At 46.6% G+C, this 22,657-nt stretch overlaps 2 protein-coding genes across 2 annotated transcripts in view; one reads left to right on the top strand and one right to left on the bottom strand.

Moving 5' to 3' along the window:
* Window positions 1-803: 803 nt before the first annotated feature.
* LOC129526379 (immunoglobulin superfamily member 3-like) overlaps window positions 804-22,657 on the top strand; it is a 39,470-nt gene continuing 17,616 nt past the window's right edge. The window contains exons 1-7 of the mRNA XM_063697092.1: window positions 804-1,220; window positions 3,112-3,521; window position 6,114; window positions 8,967-9,356; window positions 13,766-13,825; window positions 16,293-16,694; window positions 19,973-20,377. Of these exons, the coding sequence (XP_063553162.1) occupies window positions 815-1,220; window positions 3,112-3,521; window position 6,114; window positions 8,967-9,356; window positions 13,766-13,825; window positions 16,293-16,694; window positions 19,973-20,377 (2,074 nt within the window). The 5' untranslated portion in view covers window positions 804-814. The remainder of the gene's footprint in view (window positions 1,221-3,111; window positions 3,522-6,113; window positions 6,115-8,966; window positions 9,357-13,765; window positions 13,826-16,292; window positions 16,695-19,972; window positions 20,378-22,657) is intronic.
* On the bottom strand, window positions 11,045-13,112 carry LOC129526378 (N-lysine methyltransferase KMT5A-like). The gene has a single exon (XM_055360445.2). The coding sequence runs from the start codon at window positions 13,043-13,045 to the stop codon at window positions 12,077-12,079; it is 969 nt and encodes a 322-aa protein (XP_055216420.2). The 5' UTR covers window positions 13,046-13,112; the 3' UTR covers window positions 11,045-12,076.

Here is a 22,657-nt window from a genome sequence, read left to right on the forward strand (position 1 = left end):
ACTTTAAGAAGAACATGGAGAAGGCAGGCAGAAGTGACCTTGGAGAACAGTATCTGAGCCAGAAGGCAGGAGGTCAGCGGGGGAGTCTTGAGTGGGAAACTCAAGGGTAGCCTGACTGTCCTTGTCACAGGTTTAGCTGGGCACTGTTAGTTCCCCCCTTTGTCAGTTTGTGGGAGTCTGGGCATCAGGGATCTGTTTCAGCCCTTCACATTTGTATTTGGGTGTGCTCAGCTTAAAACGATAGCAGCCTGCAGGAGCTCAGCTCTGCGTCCATTTATGGAGGGAAGAGAAACTAAGGAATGCTCCTTGGGGTGGTGTTGGGGAGCAGCTACATGGGAAAATGAAGGGTGCAGCACCAGTAAAAATGTGCTCCCAGGACTCCCTCCCAACAGCACTCGGACCAAGGAAGAAGCATTTAATTTCAGCCAGATTTCTAGATGGTTGCTTTTATTTGTTTTCATCTGAATTTGTGCCAAGGATTCAACTTTTTCTGCTTATTTTATTAAAAACTTTATACACAGCATTAATAAATAGATATAAACTGCCATATACATGACAAACAGAGGGGCTAAATGAAATTCCCAAGGGTCAGCTGTTGAGTAAGTAACAAAAGCACATCTTGGCATGATCAAATTCCCATATATGCAAATTAGGGACAGTGCTTTACCACAGAGTGTTTTAATTAATATTTATAAATCACAGAGTGCCTTTGAAAGGGCCAGTAAGCTGTTTATATTATTATCATGTCACACAAATAACAAACCCTTTGGAGATTGCTGCCTACTTTGCATTTTGGTCTGAGAAGTAAGTGAGCATGTTGCGTGTGTTTCTCTCCCTCGTAGGTGTGGTGTCAGCACAGCGGCAGGTCACCGTTCAGGAAGGACCCTTGTACCGCACGGAGGGCTCCCACATCACTATCTGGTGCAATGTGAGTGGCTACCAGGGACCTTCTGAGCAGAATTTCCAGTGGTCCATTTACCTGCCTTCGTCGCCAGAGCGAGAGGTGCAGATCGTCAGCACCATGGACTCTTCCTTCCCCTATGCCATCTACACCCAGCGCATCCGCGAAGGGAAGATCTTCATAGAAAGAGTCCAGGGGAACCCAACCCTATTGCACATCACAGATCTTCAGGCCCGGGATGCCGGAGAATATGAATGCCACACACCCAGCACCGATAAGCAATACTTTGGGATTTACAGTGCAAAGATGAACCTAGTGGGTAAGGAGAAGCTGTCTTCACGTTGCCAGAGTCTGGCCTGACTCAGTTCTTTAGTAGTGTAATTTTGCTTTATGCCATGCATTTGACTTTAAAAAAAATCCCAAAACTCCCAACATATTTTAGGGGTCAACAGATAGCACAAGGAAACTAAATTTCTGTGTTCACTTCTAAATAATAGGTGGTTGAGGGTGAAACTTTAAAAAGATCTAATGCAGATGTTAAGAATTTCATAAGTTAACTAACCCTGCAACTGGTGAAAAGGGATATGAAAATATAAGGTAAGGACATTTGTGGTTGATGATCTGAATGACAAGGAAGGTGAGACGTATGACATCAGTTGGAAGAGAGGAGAAACCTCTCGGAAGGATAGGCCTTTGGGTAGCTCTGAGACCCACGGGGCACTGCTGAAGCAGGAAGCACATGCGGCTGCGGGTCCTTGCTCAGACCTTGTACATTGAAGGTCCTTTGGCTCCATGCGTAAGGAACTATGAACTGGCTGTCTCCCTTGTTGCTCCTTAATGCTGAAGGAAACATGAGGAAGAGGGATGCAGGAGCTTCCAGTGTGGGCAGCACTGGTCACAGTGTTTGCCAGTGTCAAAGGGTTAACCGTATCAAGGCTGTTCTGTTTTTCTGCCTATCTTAATGTCCAGTTTTTATTATCACAACTAAGCAGTGGGTGCTGCTAGTTCTTTTATTAATACACATACTATCATTTGTTTATTTTTCCTTTCTCTAACTAGTCTGTGTCCCAGCAGGAGACCTTTTATTTTTCGTGTGTGTATGTGTTTGTGTGTGTGTGTGTGTGATGGAGTTTCGCTCTTGTTGCCCAGGCTGGAGTGCAATGGGGTTCACTGCAACCTCCACCTCCCTGGTTCAAGCAGTTCTCTTGCCTCAGCCTCCCGAGTAGCTGGGATTAGAGGCATGCACTACCATGCCTGGCTAATTTTGTATTTTTAGTAGAGACGGGGTTTCTCCATGTTGGTCAGGCTGGTCTCGAACTCCCGACCCCAGGTGATCCGCCTCCCTCAGCCTCCCAAAGTATTAGGATTATAGGTGTGAACCACTGCACTTGGCCGTTCCCAGCAGGAGACCTGTAAGACCCAATCCTTGGGTGAGAACAGGGAGAAAACACATACTAGTTGTGACTAGGGTACTCTCATCATACAGAGAGGTGGTGCTATTTAATCTCCAGAAAGGTGCAAGCAAGGATCAGGGTATGATTCTGACCAAGGGATCACGGAGAAAATCTCTTCTCTTGCCTGAATCTCTCCAGACTGTGGCTTCCTTCCAGTGAGGACCCCTTTGATCGATGAATTATGTGAAAATTAAACCCACTAAAAATAGGGTATGATGATTATTGTTTCTACCAAAAATTTTTTTTTAAAAAATCATCTTCCTAGGGCTGCATTGCTGAAGTAAGTTACAGGATGGGGATGTGGGAAGGAAAGAAAGGATGTTGTATAGAAATGTAAAACTAAAAGTTCCAGGAGGTATTTCCATTAGAGGATCAGTCAGAAGTGAAGTTAAAGTATCTCAAAGCAGTGCCAGAATCAACAACAAATGTTATTTGACCTATAAGACAATTGTTTAAAGACAGTATTTTCAGGGAGTTCATTTATTATGTAATATGAAATACACCCCATGTTTTATCCAAGTGTTATTAAAATACAAGACAGGTAAGTGTAAGCACCAAAATAATGCATTTCCAAATCCGAACAGAAAACTTTCTGTTTATGTGCATTTGGGGCTGTCTGTGGCCTTGAATCGATGGTTCAAGGATGACTGTTAGGGATGCAGTGCGGTGACACCTGCGTGGAATGGGAGCTTAGCCCCGGGAGTCTCAGATTCTGTGGCTTTGTGACTGCAGTCTCAGGACATTTCTGTGTTGCAGTGATCCCAGACTCCCTGCAGACCACTGTCATGCCCCAGACTCTGCACAGAGTGGAGCAGGACCCACTGGAGCTCACTTGTGAGGTGGCCTCGGAGACCGTTCAGCACAGCCACCTGTCTGTGGGCTGGCTCTGGCAGAAAGTTGGCGAGAAGCCCGTGGAGGTCATCTCCCTGAGCCGAGATTTCATGCTTCACTCCGGCAGCGAATATGCCCAGAGGCAGAGCCTGGGGGAGGTGCTGCTGGACAAGCTGGGGAGGACCACCTTCCGCCTCACCATCTTCCACGTGCAGCCTTCTGACCAGGGCGAGTTCTACTGCGAGGCCGCCAAGTGGATCCAGGATCCGGATGGGTCATGGTATGCTATGACCCGAAAGCGTTCCGAGGGAGCCATGGTCAACGTCCAGCCAACTGTTCAGTCCCTCTGAGCCTCTTGTCCTGTCCTTTACTTGGTGGTGAAAGCTGTCAGATACTGGGAGAATGTGGAGACTCCTTCTTTGGGCACCTCTACCAGGACAGCAGGTTTTCATGTGAAGTTAAAGCCGGTCTTGTGTGCGGCCGGAGGGAGCTGAGGGATGTGCGGGACATAGGTATCCTAAGACCTGAGTCACAGGCAGGTGCCACACAGACTGAATCCTGCTTAGAGACATGCTTTCTTCCACCTATGTGGTGTTTACACTTTTTTGAATTAGAAACTCATTTTAAAAATTGGGAGATTTCTGAGAAACCATTTGTATCTTAAAACTCTGGGCTTTCATTCCCATTAGCCACAGTTGCTGCCCCGTTTAATGATGTTGCCTTCCTCGGGCACCCATCTGGTTTCATTTGCAGAAGCCATTTGAGATAATGAGACTTCCATCCAAGGTCTAACATTATGAACTAGAGAAATTTTGGCTTAAATTATTATTTTTTTATCTAATAATAGTCTTTGGTGATATTTTGTAATTTCCAAAATGCTTTATCACATATTACTTCACCATCCCCCAGACGTTCTGTGAGGTGAGTAGGTGGTAGTACTCCCATTTTGCAGGTGAGGATGCTGAATGCAGATTACTTTATGTTGGGGCTCAAGAGGAGTCATAGGGCATGTTGATGAGGCCAGTCTGAGAGTACCAAGTTCCACTGTAGATGTTTTCTTAAGTGAAGGCCTGGAAGGGGTCCTGAGGAGGTTGCATGATGTCTTTAGACACCATCATTTGTCTTGAGGCAAAATGATGGTGGCACAGCCAGCTGAAACCCTCCCTGGCTTCTCTTGGTATCTCCTGTGGCCCCAGACTCTACTCCCCAGTCTCATGAGCCCACCAGGCTCCAGGCCAGAGCTGACAGCTGTTGCTGGCTGCCTCTGCTGGGCTGAGGGCAGGTTCTCACATGGGCCTTCAGTTCCCCCAGCTTTGGTTGGAGCGTGGTTGTTGTGCCATCACTAAGTTGGTGATGAGTGGCCTGAAAGCCTTTCCTTGTGCGGATGCTCACTTCCAGTGAGGACTGTGGTGGTTCTGGTGAGTGAGTGTGGCTTTGTGGGAAATGAGCTGGTGAGTTGCAGTACAGGTGGGGTCCTTCTTCAGGACCTGTCTCTTGGGCTCCCTGTCCCATTTGCTGCAGTTAGTTGTCTGGGTCTTTGCATACTTTCTCTGCCATTCTAGAGTAATGCCTCAGACTCAGCTAACAGTACACATTTTGGGGCTTCTTACCAGAAGTCTTCAATTGGAGGCTCCTGGGATGGGACCTGGGAAGCTGGATTTCTGGCATGCTTCCTAGGTGATTCTTCTGCTATCTACATTTTTTTCAAGCAAAGCTTCTAGGGCAGAAGCAATTCTCTGGACATCACTTTAATAAGTCATCTAATGGATGTGAAATCTTTTACCATAGGGGTTGGTAGGACTAGGGAGCACTTTATCTTCTCTGTAGGACATTTAGCAACTTCTGGATTTTTCAGTATTAAAAAATCTATCCAAGGAGCTTTATTTTATATTTATCCTTTCCCTTCCTGGATAGTTTTAAGATCAACTTCAAAAATTTGGGCCAAATTTTGAGTCTTAATGCTTTTAAATTAGGTTGCATCAGTTAATCTTCTTTATTTTAATCTTACCAATTTGGAATTAGAACTCTTTGAATTTACCCTGAAAATGTATCTAGACTAGGCCATCAAAAGGAAAACTAAGTGAAAAAAAAGTTGATGACTTCACTCTGCATTCCTGTGCTGTTTAGGTTCAGCAGTTGCATCTCCAACTCTACCCTTCTCAGTTTATTTCAGTAAACATGTAGCCAGTCTCCACAGCATTGAAGGTGTGATGGTGATAGGCATTAAGGGCTTCAAAGATGACTAGCACTGGTCCCTGCACTTAGGCAGACCTGAGAACCAATGGACAAGTAAAATGTGCTAAGTGCATTGATAGCATTTGTATAGAGTGCTCTGGGAATACCGGAAATAGGAAGTGTTCTTGCAACCATAGTTTTCTCTGAATGGGATGGTTGATAAGACAAATCCAGGAACACCAATAAGTTTCTTGACTTGAACTGAGTCTGGAAGCTTGAGGAGTCAGCAGGAGAAGAAGCATAAAAGTGCAAAAGTGTTTGATATGTTTGGCAAGCAGAAAGGAGTCAAGTATGACTAGTTCCAGATGTTGAGTTCCAGATGTGTGTGATGAGAGGAAAGGGAGCCCAAAGCCCCAAATGCAGTGATATAGAGCCGGGGCTTGACTCTGTGGGCCAAGAGTTTTAAAGCTGTTCTTGGAACCCTGGAAGCCCCTTAAAGGTGCCTAGGAGGTTAGACATGGGTGTGTGTTGGTGTTCATGTGCACGTGTGCACACCCAGGAGTGCAGGGAGAAGGCATGCGAGGGCCTGGGTGGTCCCCCCTTGCTTCAACTATGTTGGGCAGCAGAAGATTTTATATGAATAAAAAGTCCCCTTCCTTTGTCCTCTTCTTCATAAAGTTTGAAGACCTCTGCTGCAGACAGCTGGAGAGGAGGTAGAGATTTTTAAGCAGGGAGTAAGACAATGAGATCAGGGTTTCAGAAAGAAAAACCTATGGAGGCCACCTGGAGGTTGATTAAATCCGTTGCATCTGAAGCCAAGAGACCAGGTAGAAAAGAGCTAATAAGAGCCAAGGCTAGGTCAGTGGGTGCCAGAGGTGAAAGAATAAAGAGCACAATGGAAGGAGGGGTCCAACTGTCTAGAAGCCCAGGGGCTGGGGCTGGGGCTCTGGGGGTTCCTTGAACTGTGGGAGGGAAGGAACAATAATGAGGACATGCGGGACCTTTGCATTTGTGGCAGCATTGGCTGCCTTTTGTTTTTGTAAATTCTAATGAAAGAGCCCATCCATCAGATAGACTCTGATAGAGATGCTCAGTATGCGAAACACCCAGTGGGTCCTCAGACATAGGGGTCTGGGGCTCAGAGACTGAGCCTGAGACTGATCAGGGCCCTGGAAGAGCCCATGGGGTAAAAATGGGAAGGGGCCTGGGAGAACAGCAGCAGTAAGAGGTGACCAGAGAAGCAGGTGAGAGAGTGGAACAGAGTGGGCAGGCCAGCAAGAAGAAGAGCAGGAGAGAAGGGATCATAGAGCAGGCTCAGAGGCCTCAACCTGCTTGAGGAAAGCCTTTGGTTAGGATGGGGGTAGGGGTAGGGGTAGGGTGGATCATTCGTGACATTTGCTAAGTCAGTGAAGCCTAATTTCAGTGAGATGAAGTGGAAGGGGTGTTGGAAAAAGCACAGGTCAGTTTCTAGAGATGTAATTGACTGGGCATAACCAAGGGCAGAAACGGGGGTGATGCGGGTAAATCTTGTGTCTTCAACCTGGGAACATGAAGGTGTCACCAAGGCATGGGGGGATTCCCCTGAGATAAGCAGAGTCTTTGGCCGCTGAAAGAAGAAAGCCAGAGTTACAGCCAGGCTAACCTGGAGCAATGGAAAGGTCTGAGGTCTAGGGTACCCCTTGCACAGCTCCAGTGGTGTTTATGTGGAAGGAGTGCTTCTCTGTCATTGATGTCGGGTTATAAATGACTAATTGGGTTGACCTGAGAGATAATATCCAGCAGATAACACGGGGACTGTCCCATACGGGTGTGTTCATCCAGGCAGATGGTGGCAGAGTGAAATGCGCTTCCTTCAATCCATGCCTCTTAAGACTGGTCTCTTGGGAGCTGGAAGCTGTGACGGCAGCTACTTCATTGGAGGGGAGGCCCTGGAGTTGATGACGTGGTTTTCCCTGTCAGGAAGTTTGGCTGCTAGAGGAAGTAGTTAGGTCACTGGAAAGAAGGGGTGTTTGCAGCAGGACACTGGCCTATATCGGGGGGAGGGGCTGGAGAGCCTGAGGAGCGGGAGGGGTAAAGCTGAGCTGGGGCTGGAAAAGAGGAATGTGGATGCTGCTCATGGGTGACTCTTATGTTTTCTTGGGGAAACAGAAACCTCGTCTGCTTGAAGAGTGCCTAGGACGGGATGAATGGGCAAGATCTTGAAGATAGTGGGAAAGACTAGACATGCCAGTCTGGGGAAGGCAGACAAGGTCAGAGCTAATGAATCTACATGGAATTCAAACATCTCTGCCATGAGATTTTTTCCACCTCAGTGTTCTTTTTAGAGGAACAGAGCTAGAACTGGGCAGTGGTCACAGCTCCAGTCTCTAACCCTTAACTCCGTTTTCATCCCCCTGACTTCTGCCCTGGGTGCCTATGAGATACGATAGCTGTCTAATGAGATTAATAGCCACTGTACACTGGTACACAGGTTGTGGTGATGCTGTTAGTGGAGATGAGCCCCTCTTTGGTCACCCCCTCATGCCTGGTTAAACACCCAACTCAACAAAAATTAGCCAGATATGGTGGCTACTCCGGAGGCTTAGGTGGGAGGATGGCTGGAGCCTGGGAAGTCGAGGCTGCAGTGAGCCATGATCATGCCACTACACTCCAGCCTGGGCAACAGAGCGAGACCCTGTCACAATAAATAAGTAAATAAATAAAAATTTAAAAAACACCTAGCTCTTTGGAGGCTGCTTGGGTTTAGTAATCATTTCAGAGGCTGTCTGGCTTTCAGCAGAAGTAGGTACTTTCCTACTAAAGTACCTACTAAGTACTTCCTAAGTGGGAAAGTACCTACTAAGGTTTAACCAGGCGTGAGTACTTTGTAGGTACTTTCCCACTAAAGTAGGTACTTTCCTACTAAAGTAAGTACTTAGTAGGTACTTCAGTGGGAAAGTACCTACTTCCACTGAAATCTGCCTAAAGATTTGATCTGACAGGTGGTAAACTAGTGAACAGACATTAGTTTTTATTTTTTCTATGTAATTCTGTTAGGGTTTTGTCATAGCTACATCTTATTTCTAGTATTCACATGGCGGGGGGTAGAGAGGGAATTTTAATCTTTGAGCATTTGTTAGGATTGGGCCAGCACCTAGCCCACTCTGTAATTTTTTCCCACAGACCTCAGTGGGGTAAGTCTTACAATATCTGCTGAAAATGTTTATAATGCTGTTGCTTAAATAGAGTTCTGGGTGCATATATCAAGGCTAGATATTTGTAATCCACCATTTGAGTGATATTAGTAGCTTCTCACTGACATGGGGGTCTCATGCAAGACATCTAAAGCTTCAGACTGAGCCCCATTGGTTTAACTGGGGTAACAGTTTGCTTAGACCGTCTGGGCTGAAGTAGTTTTGAATTCTGTCTGTGATATTCAGGCGTTTCTCTGGACCTCAGATAACCTGGGTCTGAGTTGGATTTTACTCTCAAGCCAAGTGCTGTGGTCCTCCCCGCAATTAGTATTGTAAAGAAGAGGAAGAATAGTGGGAATGTGCTAATGTGGTTTAGTTGGCTGGGGCCCTCATTCACCCAGAATGTGTCTCTTTTCTTAATTGTTCTCTCAGACAAAGAATTCACTGTTCGGCTGGAAACAGAGAAGCGGCTGCACACGGTGGGCGAGCCAGTGGAGTTCAGATGCATCCTGGAGGCTCAGAATGTTCCCGACTGTTACTTTGCTGTCTCCTGGGCCTTCAACAGCTCGCTCATCGCCACCATAGGCCCTAACGCTGTGCCTGTCCTCAACAGCGAATTTGCTCACCGGGAAGCCAGGGGACAGCTTAACGTGGCCAAAGAGAGCGACAGTGTCTTTGTGCTGAAGATCTACCACCTCCGCCAGGAAGATAGAGGGAAATACAACTGCCGGGTGACTGAGCGAGAGAAAACCGTGACGGGGGAATTCATTGATAAGGAGAGCAAGCGTCCCAAGAATATCCCCATCATAGTCCTCCCCCTCGGTAAGTAGAGAGATGTGCTGCTTTCTTCTCCTTTGGCTCAGCATCATTTAGGAGAGGTAGGGGGAGAGAGAATAGTGTGGTGAGGGTGAGGGGAGACAGATGGAACCCTCGAGGTTAATGCAGAGTTGGGGGAAAAACCGTTGAGCCTCTCTTCCCTGTTGTAGCCCACCTGCCTACATTTAGCAGTCTCCCCATAGCAGAGGATCAGGATCAGGGGTGTCCAGGATCAGGGCAGTCTAGGGCTGGGCATAGGCCTATCTGATTGCTAGCAGCCCTGTGCATACACAAGCAGTGCCAGCTCAGCTTGGAGGGAAACCAGGAATCCCAGAAAGCTGTTTGCTCTTGTGTGGGAATCAAGTCCCAGAAGAAGTGGGTGGATAGATGCCTGCCTTGAAATCTCACTTAAGGAGAGCTGGTCTTTTATGGGAGGATTTTAAATCATAAAGTGCATTATTAAGGATTTGCCATCTGGGTTTTTCAGGTATAAAGGCTGGCATTTCCCTAAATGGCTTTTCCCTGTTGAAATTGTGTTTCTAAAAGTCAGTGGATGGGACCTCTCACATCTTCCTGGAGCATAGCCTTTTAAGCTTAGCTGATTTCTGAGGCTGCCTCAGTGGGCTCCCAGCCTTCATGTAGACTGGCCTTGTGTGGGTGGGTAGTGGCCATTGCTAGGGATTCCAGAAACTACCAGTGTTTGCTTGTATTGTGTTTAAACATTCACAGTATCAAGATATTCTTATTAATCTCATTCTCCCATAGTTCTGTTTTTAGTAAAGAGAATAAAAACCTATGATGCTCTGATTTTAAACAAGTGGTAAAGTTTTAAGACTAACCTTTAACCTTTTCTCAGCTGCTAAAACTATTCTTTCTCTGAGCCTTGTAATAATTTCCTTTACTTTTCATTTATATGTTTTACTATTTAAAATATTTCTCTTCAGGTGTGAAGTAGAAAGTAGCCATAGGGGTCCTCTTGCCAGTCTTTTCTTCTTTTCTCATCAACTGGATTATTTTCTTTTATGCTTATTATTATTTTGTTAAAAACCATGCACACACATACCTAATTATCTTTTTTTTTCCTGGCAATACATATTTTAATTTGTTTCATTTTTATGATGACAAATAATTTTCAAGTTTATTTCCTTGTTTAAATACAAAGCTAAACCACAAACAGGTATAATCAAGACATTGTGTCTCACATTTATACTCCCATCGGATCCTCTTCCAATTTGCTGACCACTGACCAGGCTAGCGGGTTGGAGGGGGTGGGGGTGGGAGGGAAGACTTTCTTAGGTAACACCGTGGTAAGGCCTGAGGTGGGGTTGGGGGGGAAATCAAAGATGAGGACAGGCTCTCATACCTGTCTCCATTCACATTTACCTGGGACCAGGGTGGGCAGGAGACACCAGGTCATGGTGCCTGAGCCCCGGCCCCCTGGACTGAAGGGACAGTGTGTGAGAATCAGTTCTGTGAAGGGTGGGAGGAAGCAGCCACCTATTCCTCCTGCCTTCACAGTTAAGGTGAAAACCTTAGCCCTATCCTTGATTCCTGGGGGCTGCCGGGCCCTGTGTGCTCCCCTGCACACCTGGGTGCCTTTCTGAGGCTGGCAGCAGCAGCTGGGGTCAGGGGTCCTGGGCTCCTAGGCTCACACCTCAGCTCAGTTGCGTCCTTGCAGGAGGACAGTAGGTATCTGACAAACACAAGGCCTCGACAGCAGGTCTGGAACTTTCAACCCCAGCAGGATGAGGGGGAATGGGGGTGGATGTCAGGTAAGTAATTTCTGGTTCCACTACAAAACTTTATTTTTGATTAGAGTACCATTCTCAATCTCTTCTACAAAAAGCAAAAAAAAGCAAAAAAAAAAAAAAAGCAGCCACTTCACTCACTTCAAGACCTATATACATGTAAGTTGTTTTCGTGGTTTTTTTTAATTATTTTTAATTTTTATTATTATTTTTAAAATAAATTCAGTGTTCACATTTCTATAAAGAATTAACCCAGTTTCAGGAAACCCCGCCCCAGCAGGGCAGGTAAGCAACACTCTCCCTGCCCATATCTAGTTTGATTTCGCACCCTGATGCTTCAAGGTGCCCAGAAAAGCGGCAGCTTGTGGAAGAGGAAATCTATGCCCGGCCCGTGCTTGGGGCCAAGGGCTCAGTAAGCTTTTGAGAAAACAGAGGGGAAGACTAGCTTACTGCAAAAACCTTTTTAAAAAATATTCATACACTTCAGTGAGCGCCTGTCGAGACGTTAGGAGAACAAGAGCTTGGAAACATCCCGTCCAGGCCATTGGGAGGCAACGTCTTCCTCACACCCCGTCCCTGGATGTCGGGGGTGCAGGGGGAAGGTCCTGGCTCTTCCACTGGAGAAAGGAGACTCACCTAGCTTCCTAGTTCATGTTTGACTATTTCCTCTAAAACCTGTGCTGAGTCTTTGACTGCATGCACGGGAAGCACAAACGTTCGGCTTGTATGAAAAAAAAGTACAAAAACAACTAGAATATAAAAGTTTTGGTAATATAAGGCCATCTGTTCAAGTCCACCTTGGAAACCTGTAACAGATATTTAAATACTACAGTGAAAAGGCATCTTAATATACTTTTTAAAAACATCTGAAGTAATCCGCTAAGATTAAGTGTGTAAAAAAAAAATTCAATTCCCTTTGAGGGCACTTTGTCCTTTGAAGAAGGGAAAGTGGGGCGGGGAGGGCGCGGGGCCCACCGGTTAATGCTTCAGCCACGGGTGGGCTTCAATGGAAGCCTTGCTGCGGTCCCCATAGTCATACAGGAGCTCCTCCCCAGCCGCCATGTCTCGGGAGGCGATGAGGATGAGGTGAGGTACGCCGTCGATGTCGTGCAGTTTGGTTTGGCAGTTCCCACATTTGCTGTGATTGATCGGTCTTCCTAGGCGATTTGTCTCTCTAGTTGCATCCACGCAGTAGGTTTTGCTCAGATACTGAAAATAGTACATGTAGCAGCACGTGGAAGGGTCCTGTGCATACAGAGCCTCCCGTTTCTTGGCGTCGGTGATCTCGATGAGGTCCCCGTGGTATTCCACCACAAAGTCACCCCGGGAGAACTGCTTGGTGGCAATCACACCCCTGCCTTTGCCATCGATGAGGTCAATCTTCATTCCTTCTTCCTTCCCACTTTCAATCAATTCATCTATTCTTTCCCTTTCTTCAGACTGCAGCTCGGCTTTGCTCTTCCTGGAGCTCCTTCGGACAGGGTAGAAATCCGTAAGTTTGTGATTCTGTTGCGTTTTTCCTTGAGCTTTTTTTCGGGGGTCCTGTTTGCCCTTGATGGGCTTTTTCAGGGCTTGCTTGGCGATGGCTGCACTGGTGGAATCACAAGATGAGGGTGGAGTTTTTGGAGGTTCTGCTGCTTCAGATTTTTGGTTTGGAAAAGGTACCAGGGGACCTCTCCTGGCATCTTTGATCTTCTGTTCCTCGGACTTCATGGCGCTCCGTACTGCGTTCCCAGCATGTCTTTTCTCTTCTCGTTTCCTGTAGATTCCGGCTAATGGTTTCCCCTGGCATTTGACTTCGTGATGTGTAACTGAGTTCTGTTCCTGAAGGGGGAAACGCATTCCAGAGCATTTGTTCGGGCTCATGTAGGAATAGATCTTTGACTGCCCGGTAAATACGTTCTCCCCGTCGGTGCGGGGCCTCCCCGGGCCCCTCCGCTCCACCATCTCCGGGCCCGGGGCCGTCGCTGCCGCCGCCGCCGCCGCCGCCGCCGCCTCCGCCGCCGCCTCCACCTCCACCGCGCGGGGCTTGGACGTCTTCCTGCCTGCAGCCCGGCCAGGCCCATGGCAGCGCGCCCCGCGCCCTAGCCGCCGCCGCTGCCCGGCCACCACCGCTGCCGCTGCCGCTGCTGCTGCTGCTGCTGCCGCGGCCACCAGCGCTGCCGCGGCGCCCCGGGGAAGGGCCGGCGGCGCCCCACGGCGCCCCCTTCCCCAATGGCCGGCAAGGCAGGGCCCCGCACCCGCGCACCGCGGCAGCCCCGGGCCGCCCGGGGTGAGGCACGCAGGGAGGGAAGCGCAGGCGGTGCGTCCTCAGCAGCCCGCCCGCCCGCTCCACCTAATTATCTTGAAATTCTTTTGTTTCTTAGCCTTTTCCGTCCTGCAATGCCTAGCATGGTGCTTTGCATAGAGTAGGTGCTCGCTGAATACTGTACAACTGAAATTATTGAATTGAATGCCCACTGTCTTTACTATTTTCCTGTCAGTCTGTGCTTGCCTTAACCACGGACTCTCTACTTTTAAATCTGCAACTAATTCCTCATTGTTTTCTAAGGATCAAGTGAAGGGCAGCCACGCTGTTTACTTCCTATATTTTTTGTACTAAGATTTCCCCCAACCCCTTCTGAGAACTTGTTTGATGATCTGTGGCCTGCTATATTGCTTTTCCAGCAGATAACTGGGTAGTTAAAATCCCCCAGCACCACCAGATCCTGTCCCAAGGCCACTTGGGTAAGTCGGCTGAAGAACAACAACAATCACATCGGTAATGGTGATAATGCCTTGGATTTTAATGGCGCTTTTCCTCCTAAGAGACCAAAGTGCTTCTGCATATATCATCTCCTTCTCCGCTCCCACCTCTCAAATCCTCGTAGAGGCCAATATGATATCCATCTAATGAATGAAGAAATCAGAGCACCACACAGGAAGTGACAGAGCTGATTGTTCAGTTAGTGGTTGAGCTTGCATTGCATTAGGAAATATTTGCTTCTAACTCCACACCCACCGCCCTGCGCTTAGCCTGTGCTACACCATCAACTTCCTGATTTGAAATTTAATTTGCGAATGTGTACCCAGATTTTTATTAGTTCTGTCCTAGTTTTCACTTAATCCAGAGAGTTTAAAATTGTCGGCTGCCTTTTCTCAGGCCTGGAAATTCTTGTAAATAGTGTTAGTGGGCAGTGAGGCACCAGGTCTGTAGTTGCCTTTGCCTCAGCTGCTGTAATAAAATAGCATTTCTTCTTGTAGCCCCACATTCTAACTATGTGGGTTTCCAGGCTTGCTCAAGCAACAGAGCACCACCAAACAGTAGCCCTTTCAATAAATGAGCTACGACTTGCGTAAGCGTCCACTGGGATGACAGTAGGGGATGAGAGTGAGGTCCTGCAAGTCATTCTCCTGCTTAAGACAAGTGGAAGGATTTTCTTCCTTGATGCTGCAGTTGCCCTTTTAATCCCTTATTTTGAATTGGTAACAGTGGGGATGAGTCTTTAATCTAAAGAGGAATATTGTTGTTATTAATGATGATGAAAAATAATTACCTCATCTAATCCTGTCAATGTCATGCCCTAAGAAGTAGGCACTATTAGTATCTCCATTTTTCACATGAGAAATTGGAGCTTTGGTAGGTTAAGGAAGAACCACAGGATTACAGAGTTAGGAAGTCTCCAAATGCATCCCCTTAACCATTAGTGCTATAGATGGTGACTGTTCAGGAGCCTGATTATCTCTATGAATCATCCTGGTATGACTCCTGGGGGAGGTTGCCCTCCTGGGAAAATTGCTATTCCCTGCCCCATCCAGACCTTTTATTTTTCACATAAAACACGCACATCCAGAATGGCTAGCAGGCATCCTCACTATAATAAGAGCTACATTTTGAGGCTCAGTGCTCGTCTTTGTTTCTGCTTGTTGGGGAAATAAAGGAGAGAAAAGATTTGATTCAAATGCATTGTTATGTGTATGTGTGTGTTTTCTCTTGGTAATTGGGTGTGCCTCTTAATATCTGGGATTTGATTTAATTAATTGGTTTAAATTATTGCATGTATTTAATGTGGGTGGTACCCCAAAATTGGAGCCAAATTAGTTACTTTGTGTTCTTTAATACTTACAGACCTTCTGAACTCAATATAGATAATTATACAAAATACTACAGGCATAATTAAAACATATTAGGCTATCTGTGATGTTTATAAAAACAAAGAGTTATGTGGAATAGTAAAATTAATCATGATCATGATGACCAGTTTTTGAAAACCTACTATGTGTTAGGTGAATCTATACGCATCATCTCATTTACTTTTTAATATTTAAAGAATTCTACAATTAAAGGTGGCTCTCTACCTGTCTTACAGAAGAAGAGGCTGAGGCATGTCGAGTTTAAATAATTTGAATGAGTGAATTCAGATAGTTAAGTGAGCAGCAGAGGCTAGATGAGACAGAGAAGGGAGTGGAATACTTATCCCAAACTTTTGATTGGCCGAATGTTTCTAGAAAGAGAGCAAAGGAGCCCCAGGGCTGACTGGACAGGCGGGAGAGTGGTGGATGACGAGCTGCTGGCTTTGTTTTCTTCCTGTGTGTTAATGAAAGAATGAAAGCCTGCTCCTCATGCACTCTGCGAAACTAGACCATCTGTGCTCCCTTATTACCCACACTTAAGCACACGTTATCATCCAAATACTTACCGTCAGTTTTTTTTTCATATTTCCTAAATTGTCCTGAAGGACTCAAATGGCACATTATGGATGTTCAGCTTTTATTTGACTGCTGTAGTATCGAATGGTATAGGAAGAGGGAAGTGAAGTAGGATTTTGGAGTTACTCTTCTTGCTGAAAATTCAACTTGAAAAACCCTGAACTCCAGCTGAATAGATTACCCAATAAATTGTTTTATGCCCTAATCATCATGCCACTATGTTGTATTTCTTAGGTTCTTATTCAGGCTCAGGTCTTAGAACCTCGTTATCACAGTTCTCTGCACACAGCAAAGAACATCCTAGATTATCAGATCTAAAACCACAGGGAGCAATGCCCAGAACCAGCCAGGGCTTACATCAGCTAGGGTCAGAGTGTTTTTGACCCTCTGAGGCTCACCGTACCTGAATATGATTCCATTTGCACCCGTCCTCCTGTTTCCTCTGTGGGGAGGGCGCTGTGGAGACCATAAAGCCTCCAGGGTGTTTCTCTCTCCCTCTTCCTAGAGAGCAGCATCTCCGTGGAGGTGGCCAGCAATGCCAGCGTCATCCTTGAGGGCAAGGACCTGCACTTCTCCTGCAGCGTCCGCATGGCAGGCAGGCTGCAGGGTCGCTTCTCTGTCATCTGGCAGCTTGTGGACAGGCAGAACCGCCGCAGCAATATCATGTGGCTAGACCGGGATGGCACCGTGCAGCCAGGCTCGTCCTACTGGGAGCGCAGCAGCTTTGGGAGCGTCCAGATGGAGCAGGTGCAGCCCAACTCATTCAGCCTGGGCATCTTCAACAGCAGGAAGGAGGACAAGGGCCAGTATGAATGCCATGTGACTGAATGGGTGCGGGTGGTGGATGGCGAGTGGCAGATTGTTGGGGAGCGCCAGGCCAGCACTCCCATCTCCATCATAGCTCTTGGTGAGTGAGCGGTGGGACTGGCAGTGGGTCTGGCATGGAGACAGCTTCAGTGTCAAACACCTTATCCTGACTTTTGTCTGTCAGAGTTCTAGCAGGAAACTATGGCCAGTCTTTTACCTATACAGTTTGAAGTACTTTCCTTTATATCTATTTTGTTTCTTATAAGGGTTTAATTAATTAAGATAGTGCTAGCAAGGACTAAGGGACCCACAGTGGATGATGGGGCTCCTGAGGGATAGCAATAGCTGGAAGCTGTGACTACTCCTCATCTGGCTGGGAGAGAGTGATGTTATCAGAACTCCATCCAGGTTAGTGAAGCCACCCAGCCATAGTGGTGGCCCCAGGTGGAGGAGCATGGCCACTGCCAGCCTGGCCTTAAAGACAGCAGAGTGGCTGAGCACTGTGTGGCATGTCTTTCCTGCCCTGCTGCTCAGGGGCCAGCCTTCCTGAAAGAGAGCAGAGAAGGGTATAAAATTATCTGTTGTCATTTATTTAGCATTTACTATATTCCTGGCTAATCCTTAACACTTAAGCTTAGTTGTCCCATTGAATCCCCACCTAGCCAAGTGACAGACACTTTCATTTTATGGAGGAAACTGAGACTGAGACACATTAAATACTTTGCCTAAGGCTAGAAGTTTCTACTACCTGATGGGGCCCATACCTAACAAAGCTATTCCCTCATTAGCATGGAATGAAAAGATACCTTGAGATTTGCTAAAACCAAGGAAGATTAGATTTGCTTCTCACTGGGGTAAAGAGGCTTCTATCAACATTTATCTGCCTGGATATAAACAGTATATTAGATTTTAAATGACCAGTCTGTGACTTTGCTGGGAAAGAAATTTGTTATGTCAGGTCTTCCTGTTTATCAGGAGACATCGGTTGTCCTCAGCAACTTTATGTCCCACTCCCTGGGACTGTGTCACCACCTTCCTTGCAGGTCGGGATGGTGGTGCTTTTGGATACTTCCAGTAAAGACGGCAGCCCCGAGTGGTTTTTGTCCTTGACAGAGTCCTCCATTTTCTTACCCCTTTGAGATTAGAATTACATTTGTTTTCTAAAGCTTAATCCTAAAGATTGACCTGCTTTTTGCAGTAATTATATGGCTCAGATTTCTGTCTTAGAAACTTCCTCCAGTGATTGCGTTTCCTGATCAGCTCAGTTCCTGTGTCCATACTCAGCAACTATGTGGACCCAGTGAGATGGAACTTGGGGGACAACTTTTGGATGTCCAGTACTGGTTTTTTTTTTTTTTTTTTAACCATCCTGGAAGGTTAGGAATGTCCAATGAGTGATTAGAGTTAGTGAGGATTGTTTCTCTAGAAGTAATTTGTGGTATCAGGTTATCCCCTGAGTTTTTTCTTACTCACCATATGTCTGGTGGTTCTCACAGCCAGGGGCACTGAGGGGCTCTGCCCTGGGATCTGGAGGCCAGCACTGTTCACCTGATCTCCACCACTGAGATACCTCTGGTTACAGCCATAATCAGGTGGCCCAAAGGACTAAACAAGGAAGAATGGGAGGGCACTCTAGATTAATTGAGGTTGTCTTTTCAGTCTAAAGTTAACAATGACACACATGAATTTTCATATCAGTATAATTAGATGCGGGTCCCAAATGTACAATGGACCATTATGGCTGTTCAGTTAGAGCAGCTTGGGTGCTCTGTGACTGTGGCATGTGTCTGTGTCAGGACTAGACAAAGTCATTTGCTTGGGGAAGCTCTCTCCCCTTCAGGTGTGAGGCCAGGAGCACCTGGTGTGGGTCCTGTCCCTGAGGTTCTGTCCTACACCACCCTCATGCAACACCTACTACACACAGATGCACAGTGACTGTCAGAGATGCTTCATGTTTAAGGATGGGCCTCCGTGTCATAAACTTTTTTAAAGGGTATATAGAGATAGCCCATGAAATCCAAATCAAAGGTCCAGAGTTTTCAGCAAATTGTACCTACCTATTTGCCAACTTAACCTCCCCATAGAAAGCCAAAAGATTCATCCTGTGTCCAGTCTTTCACATTACAGTGTTTAAAGTACTTTTTTTCAATTTCTATTTCATTTTTTAACAAAATATTTAACAAAATATAGTATATCTCATGTGCCAGGTACTATTTGTAATATTTATAAACACTGATTTATTTAATCTTCACAGAGACTCATTTTACAGATTGGAAAACAGAGGCAGAGAGAAGTTAAGTAACTTTAATGTCACTTAGCTGGGAAGTATCAAAGGCTTGGCTGCTGGCTCCAGAGTCTGGACCTTTAACCACCATGTTATGCTTTCCATGGGTAAAGTAACCTAAAAAGGCCCCTGGAATCAGTTACATGTGGTTGGAGACTAACTCTGTCATTGACTTACCAAATGCTTGATATTGAGCAATTTATCTAACCTCTCTCTGCATCAGTTTCTACATCTGCAGGAAGAGATGACAAGCCTGCCTGTTCTACAAGGTTGTTTTGGGGATTCAGTGGAGCATGATGAGAGCAAAGCAGTTGGCACCATGCTTGCACCTAGATAGTGCTCAATAAATACTGGCTACTGTTAGCTTTATGATTGTGATCAATGTATGAATATTAAACAGTATTTCCCGGCTGAAGGAACTCTGAGGTACTCATATTGAGGAGTCAGTATTAGAGCTTAGCAGTGCTGCCTATTCAATAAGGAATATTGAGAGACCCACAGCCACTGAGACTGCAGAACCCTGCATTTAGGACAATTGTCCCACCCCACTGGAGGTCCCCACCTGCTCTGTTCTTGGATTTCATGAGGGACGTGAGAAAGGGACTGGAGGCCGACTCCATCTGCTTCCCTTCTCGGCACCAGTGCACTAAGGGACCAGAAAAAGAGGTGTTGGGGCTGTGTGGTTGTGTTTTCCTCCTGTACAATGGAGGAAATTGGCTTTGGGGTTTTCTTTTCCTGTTTTCTCATGGAATCTCAAGATTTCTAGGAGCAACCCTGCCTACATGCAATCAGTCCCTGAGAGGATTGTGATGTCTAATTCCAGGGGAGGAGCAAATGCACGAGGATCTCATTGGGAAGGGTTAGGCTAGTGCTGTTCAGGGGGAATTGTGGTGGGCCTTTCTTTGGAGTCTTGGAAACTCTTGGACTGGGCTTCAGCAGGATAGTAAAAGCAACACTAGCCTGAGAACCCAAAAGGGGCCCCGAGAGCCTCTGCTCCACACTGCTTGCTTTGCCAGCTGCCCCATTGCTGATGTCATACTGCCCTGAGAAAGCCACATGCCTCCTCTGGTTGAATCTCTCTAATCTCTCTCCAGAAATGGGCTTCGCAGTCACAGCCATCTCCCGGACACCGGGGGTGACCTACAGCGACTCCTTTGACTTGCAGTGTATCATCAAACCCCACTACCCTGCCCAGGTCCCCGTGTCAGTGACATGGCGGTTCCAGCCGGTGGGCACGGTGGAGTTCCATGACTTGGTGACCTTCACCCGGGACGGAGGGGTCCAGTGGGGGAACAGGTCCTCCAGCTTCCGAACCCGAACTGCCACCGAGAAGGCTGAGTCCAGCAACAACGTCCGCCTAAGCATCAGCCGAGCCAGTGACACGGAAGCAGGCAAGTACCAGTGTGTGGCAGAGCTGTGGCGGAAGAACTACAACAACACCTGGACACAACTGGCAGAGAGGACCTCCAGCCTGCTGGTGATCAGGCTGCTGCAGCCAGGTGAGTGCTGAGGACCTGTGGGCTATGTGCCCATGCTGCCTGAGCAGACGTGAGGGAAAAAGAAAAGTGTGCATGGAGCCCTTAGCATCACTTCCCCCTTTCCCAGCTCTTCATTTAGAGACATTGCAAATCAATAGGAAGTTTTAAGAATCATGCAGTGGACACTTGTATTTCCTTTCCTTGATAGCCAGTTGTTGTCTGACGGCATTTGTTTTCTTCCTCTGTGTGTATGTTTGTTGTTGTTTTTGAGCCATTGGAGGCAAAGCTGTGGACATTGGGACACTTCTCCCTAAGTACTTCAGCATGTAACTCCTAAGAACCTACCCACCCACTGCACCATTATCACACCCTTGGGGTTTTACGTTAGTGTAGTCCTATCACCTACATTTCCCCAGTTGTCCCAATCATGCCCTTTATTTTTCCCTTTCAGATTAGGATCCAACCAGGGATCACACATCACATTTGTTACCCTGTCTCTTTAGACTCCTTTAATCTAGAACAATTCCCTAACCTGTGTGTTTGCGTGTGTGTGTGTGTGTGTGTGTATGTGTGTGTCTGTAGACATGGACATTTGTGAAATGCACAGGCCAATTGTTTTAAAGAAAGCCCTTTTCTTTACTTAACCTCATCTCCTGTAATCCTCATACAATTATGGGGAAGTGATATCATTGTCTCCTGTTCATAGACAAGGAAATTCTGAGTAAAGAGGGAGGGTAATAGGCACCTATTGAGCATCTTCTTTGCATGAGGTGCTGAAGGTCAGTTATTCTATTAGAATTGCACAACAACCCCAGGAAAGATTTAAGTGACTAGCTTAAGGTCATGTACCTAGTGAATGGTGGAGCCAGGATTTGAACTCCGGTTGTCTTTCTCCCACAATGTTGTCTGCACCCAGGCCCTGTCCAGTTGTATGGGCCCTGAATTTGAGCTCCTTTCTCTATGGAGGCTGAGTCTGTCTCAAAGCGGATCATCAGGATGGATTAATTTGGAGAGCATTAGTCAGTAGGGCTTTCTGCAAACACTCTCGCCTTCATCAGGCTCTTCCGCTGACATGCGGGAGGAGTTAAGTACATGCAGCTCTTATGGTTTTCCTCCATCTGTCCTTGTCTCCTGCCAGGTTAGAAGCTGGTGGAGGGTGGAGCCCAGGCGGTAGGCTCCTGTGTTCCTTCACTCACCCAGCCTATGCCTCGGCTAGGACAGATACCTGTGCAGGCAAGGGCAAGGGTTTGACTTTGCAAAGATGGTTGGAACGTCTTGCCAAAGGGATTTTTCTGTCCACTAACAGCCATGGTTAGGGCCTGACCTGGTCTTCCCGACTACTTTAGGTGGCCACAGTGTTGTTTTCATCAACATGAGGTTAAATAACGGTAACCTTTGGGTTTCTCCTTCACCTCTTCCAACCCCATAACAGAGTTCTGTTCTGTACCAGATTTGGAACAAGTGAGTTGTATAAATGATGAGACTGTTCCCTTGGCCAACGAGAGCCTAAACTTTGACTGACAAGAGGCCCAGAGAAGAGGCTGTTTTACTTAAGTGGATTTTCAGGTTAGTGGAAGGTTAAGCAGAGACCCCATTTTATGTGAACCCTTGTTGTGGAAAATGTCGACGTACCTACTTGCCTGCGTTATTGAGTGGGACATTAGGATTGTAATTGCACCTTTTTTGGTCCCCTCTGGCTCTCAAAGTCAGTTTTCTGAGCAGCATTGCCCATCACATGGTTCTGCAGCTGTAGAAGGTAGAGGAGATGCTGACCTCAAGACCTTGTCTGACATTGCCTTTTTGAATCCATCCCTAGTATTTGCCTGTTTCTGGTACTACTTGGAATCTAAGACTGGAGTGCCTAAGGGAAGAATACAGAAGGAGTTCATTGAAGGTTCTAATTATTTGGATTAATTTATGGTGTTACTAAAGGCAGACAGGGAAAAATATGTATGAAGTACCTCTTGGATGCCAGCTTTGTGCTTAGTGCTTTACTCATGTTTTCTTTTTTAAATTTATCCAACAACCTAATAATGTAGGTGTTTGTATCCCTATTTTGCTAATGAGGAAACCAAGGCTCAAAGTGGTCAGGAATCTTGATGGAGGCAAGCCAGCTGGTTAAGGGGCAAAACTGAGATTTGAACTGAGATTGGAGCCCAGGTATCTCTGACTTCCATAGAGCAAACGTTTTCCTTTATACCATAATTGCCTCCTGGGTAAAGTAGCTGGAGGGTTGGGAGACCCCAGATCTGCTCTGAGGTTGTCTTTGTGTCTTGGGTGTCTCGAGTTGGTTTCTGTTGT

This window comes from Gorilla gorilla, chromosome 14 (assembly GCF_029281585.2).
Source record: "Gorilla gorilla gorilla isolate KB3781 chromosome 14, NHGRI_mGorGor1-v2.1_pri, whole genome shotgun sequence".
Lineage (NCBI taxonomy): Eukaryota > Metazoa > Chordata > Mammalia > Primates > Hominidae > Gorilla > Gorilla gorilla.

Excerpts from the sequence above, each read along its gene's own strand:
- LOC129526378 (XM_055360445.2), bottom strand. The coding sequence starts at position 13,045 with ATGGTGGAGCGGAGGGGCCCGGGGAGGCCCCGCACCGACGGGGAGAAC.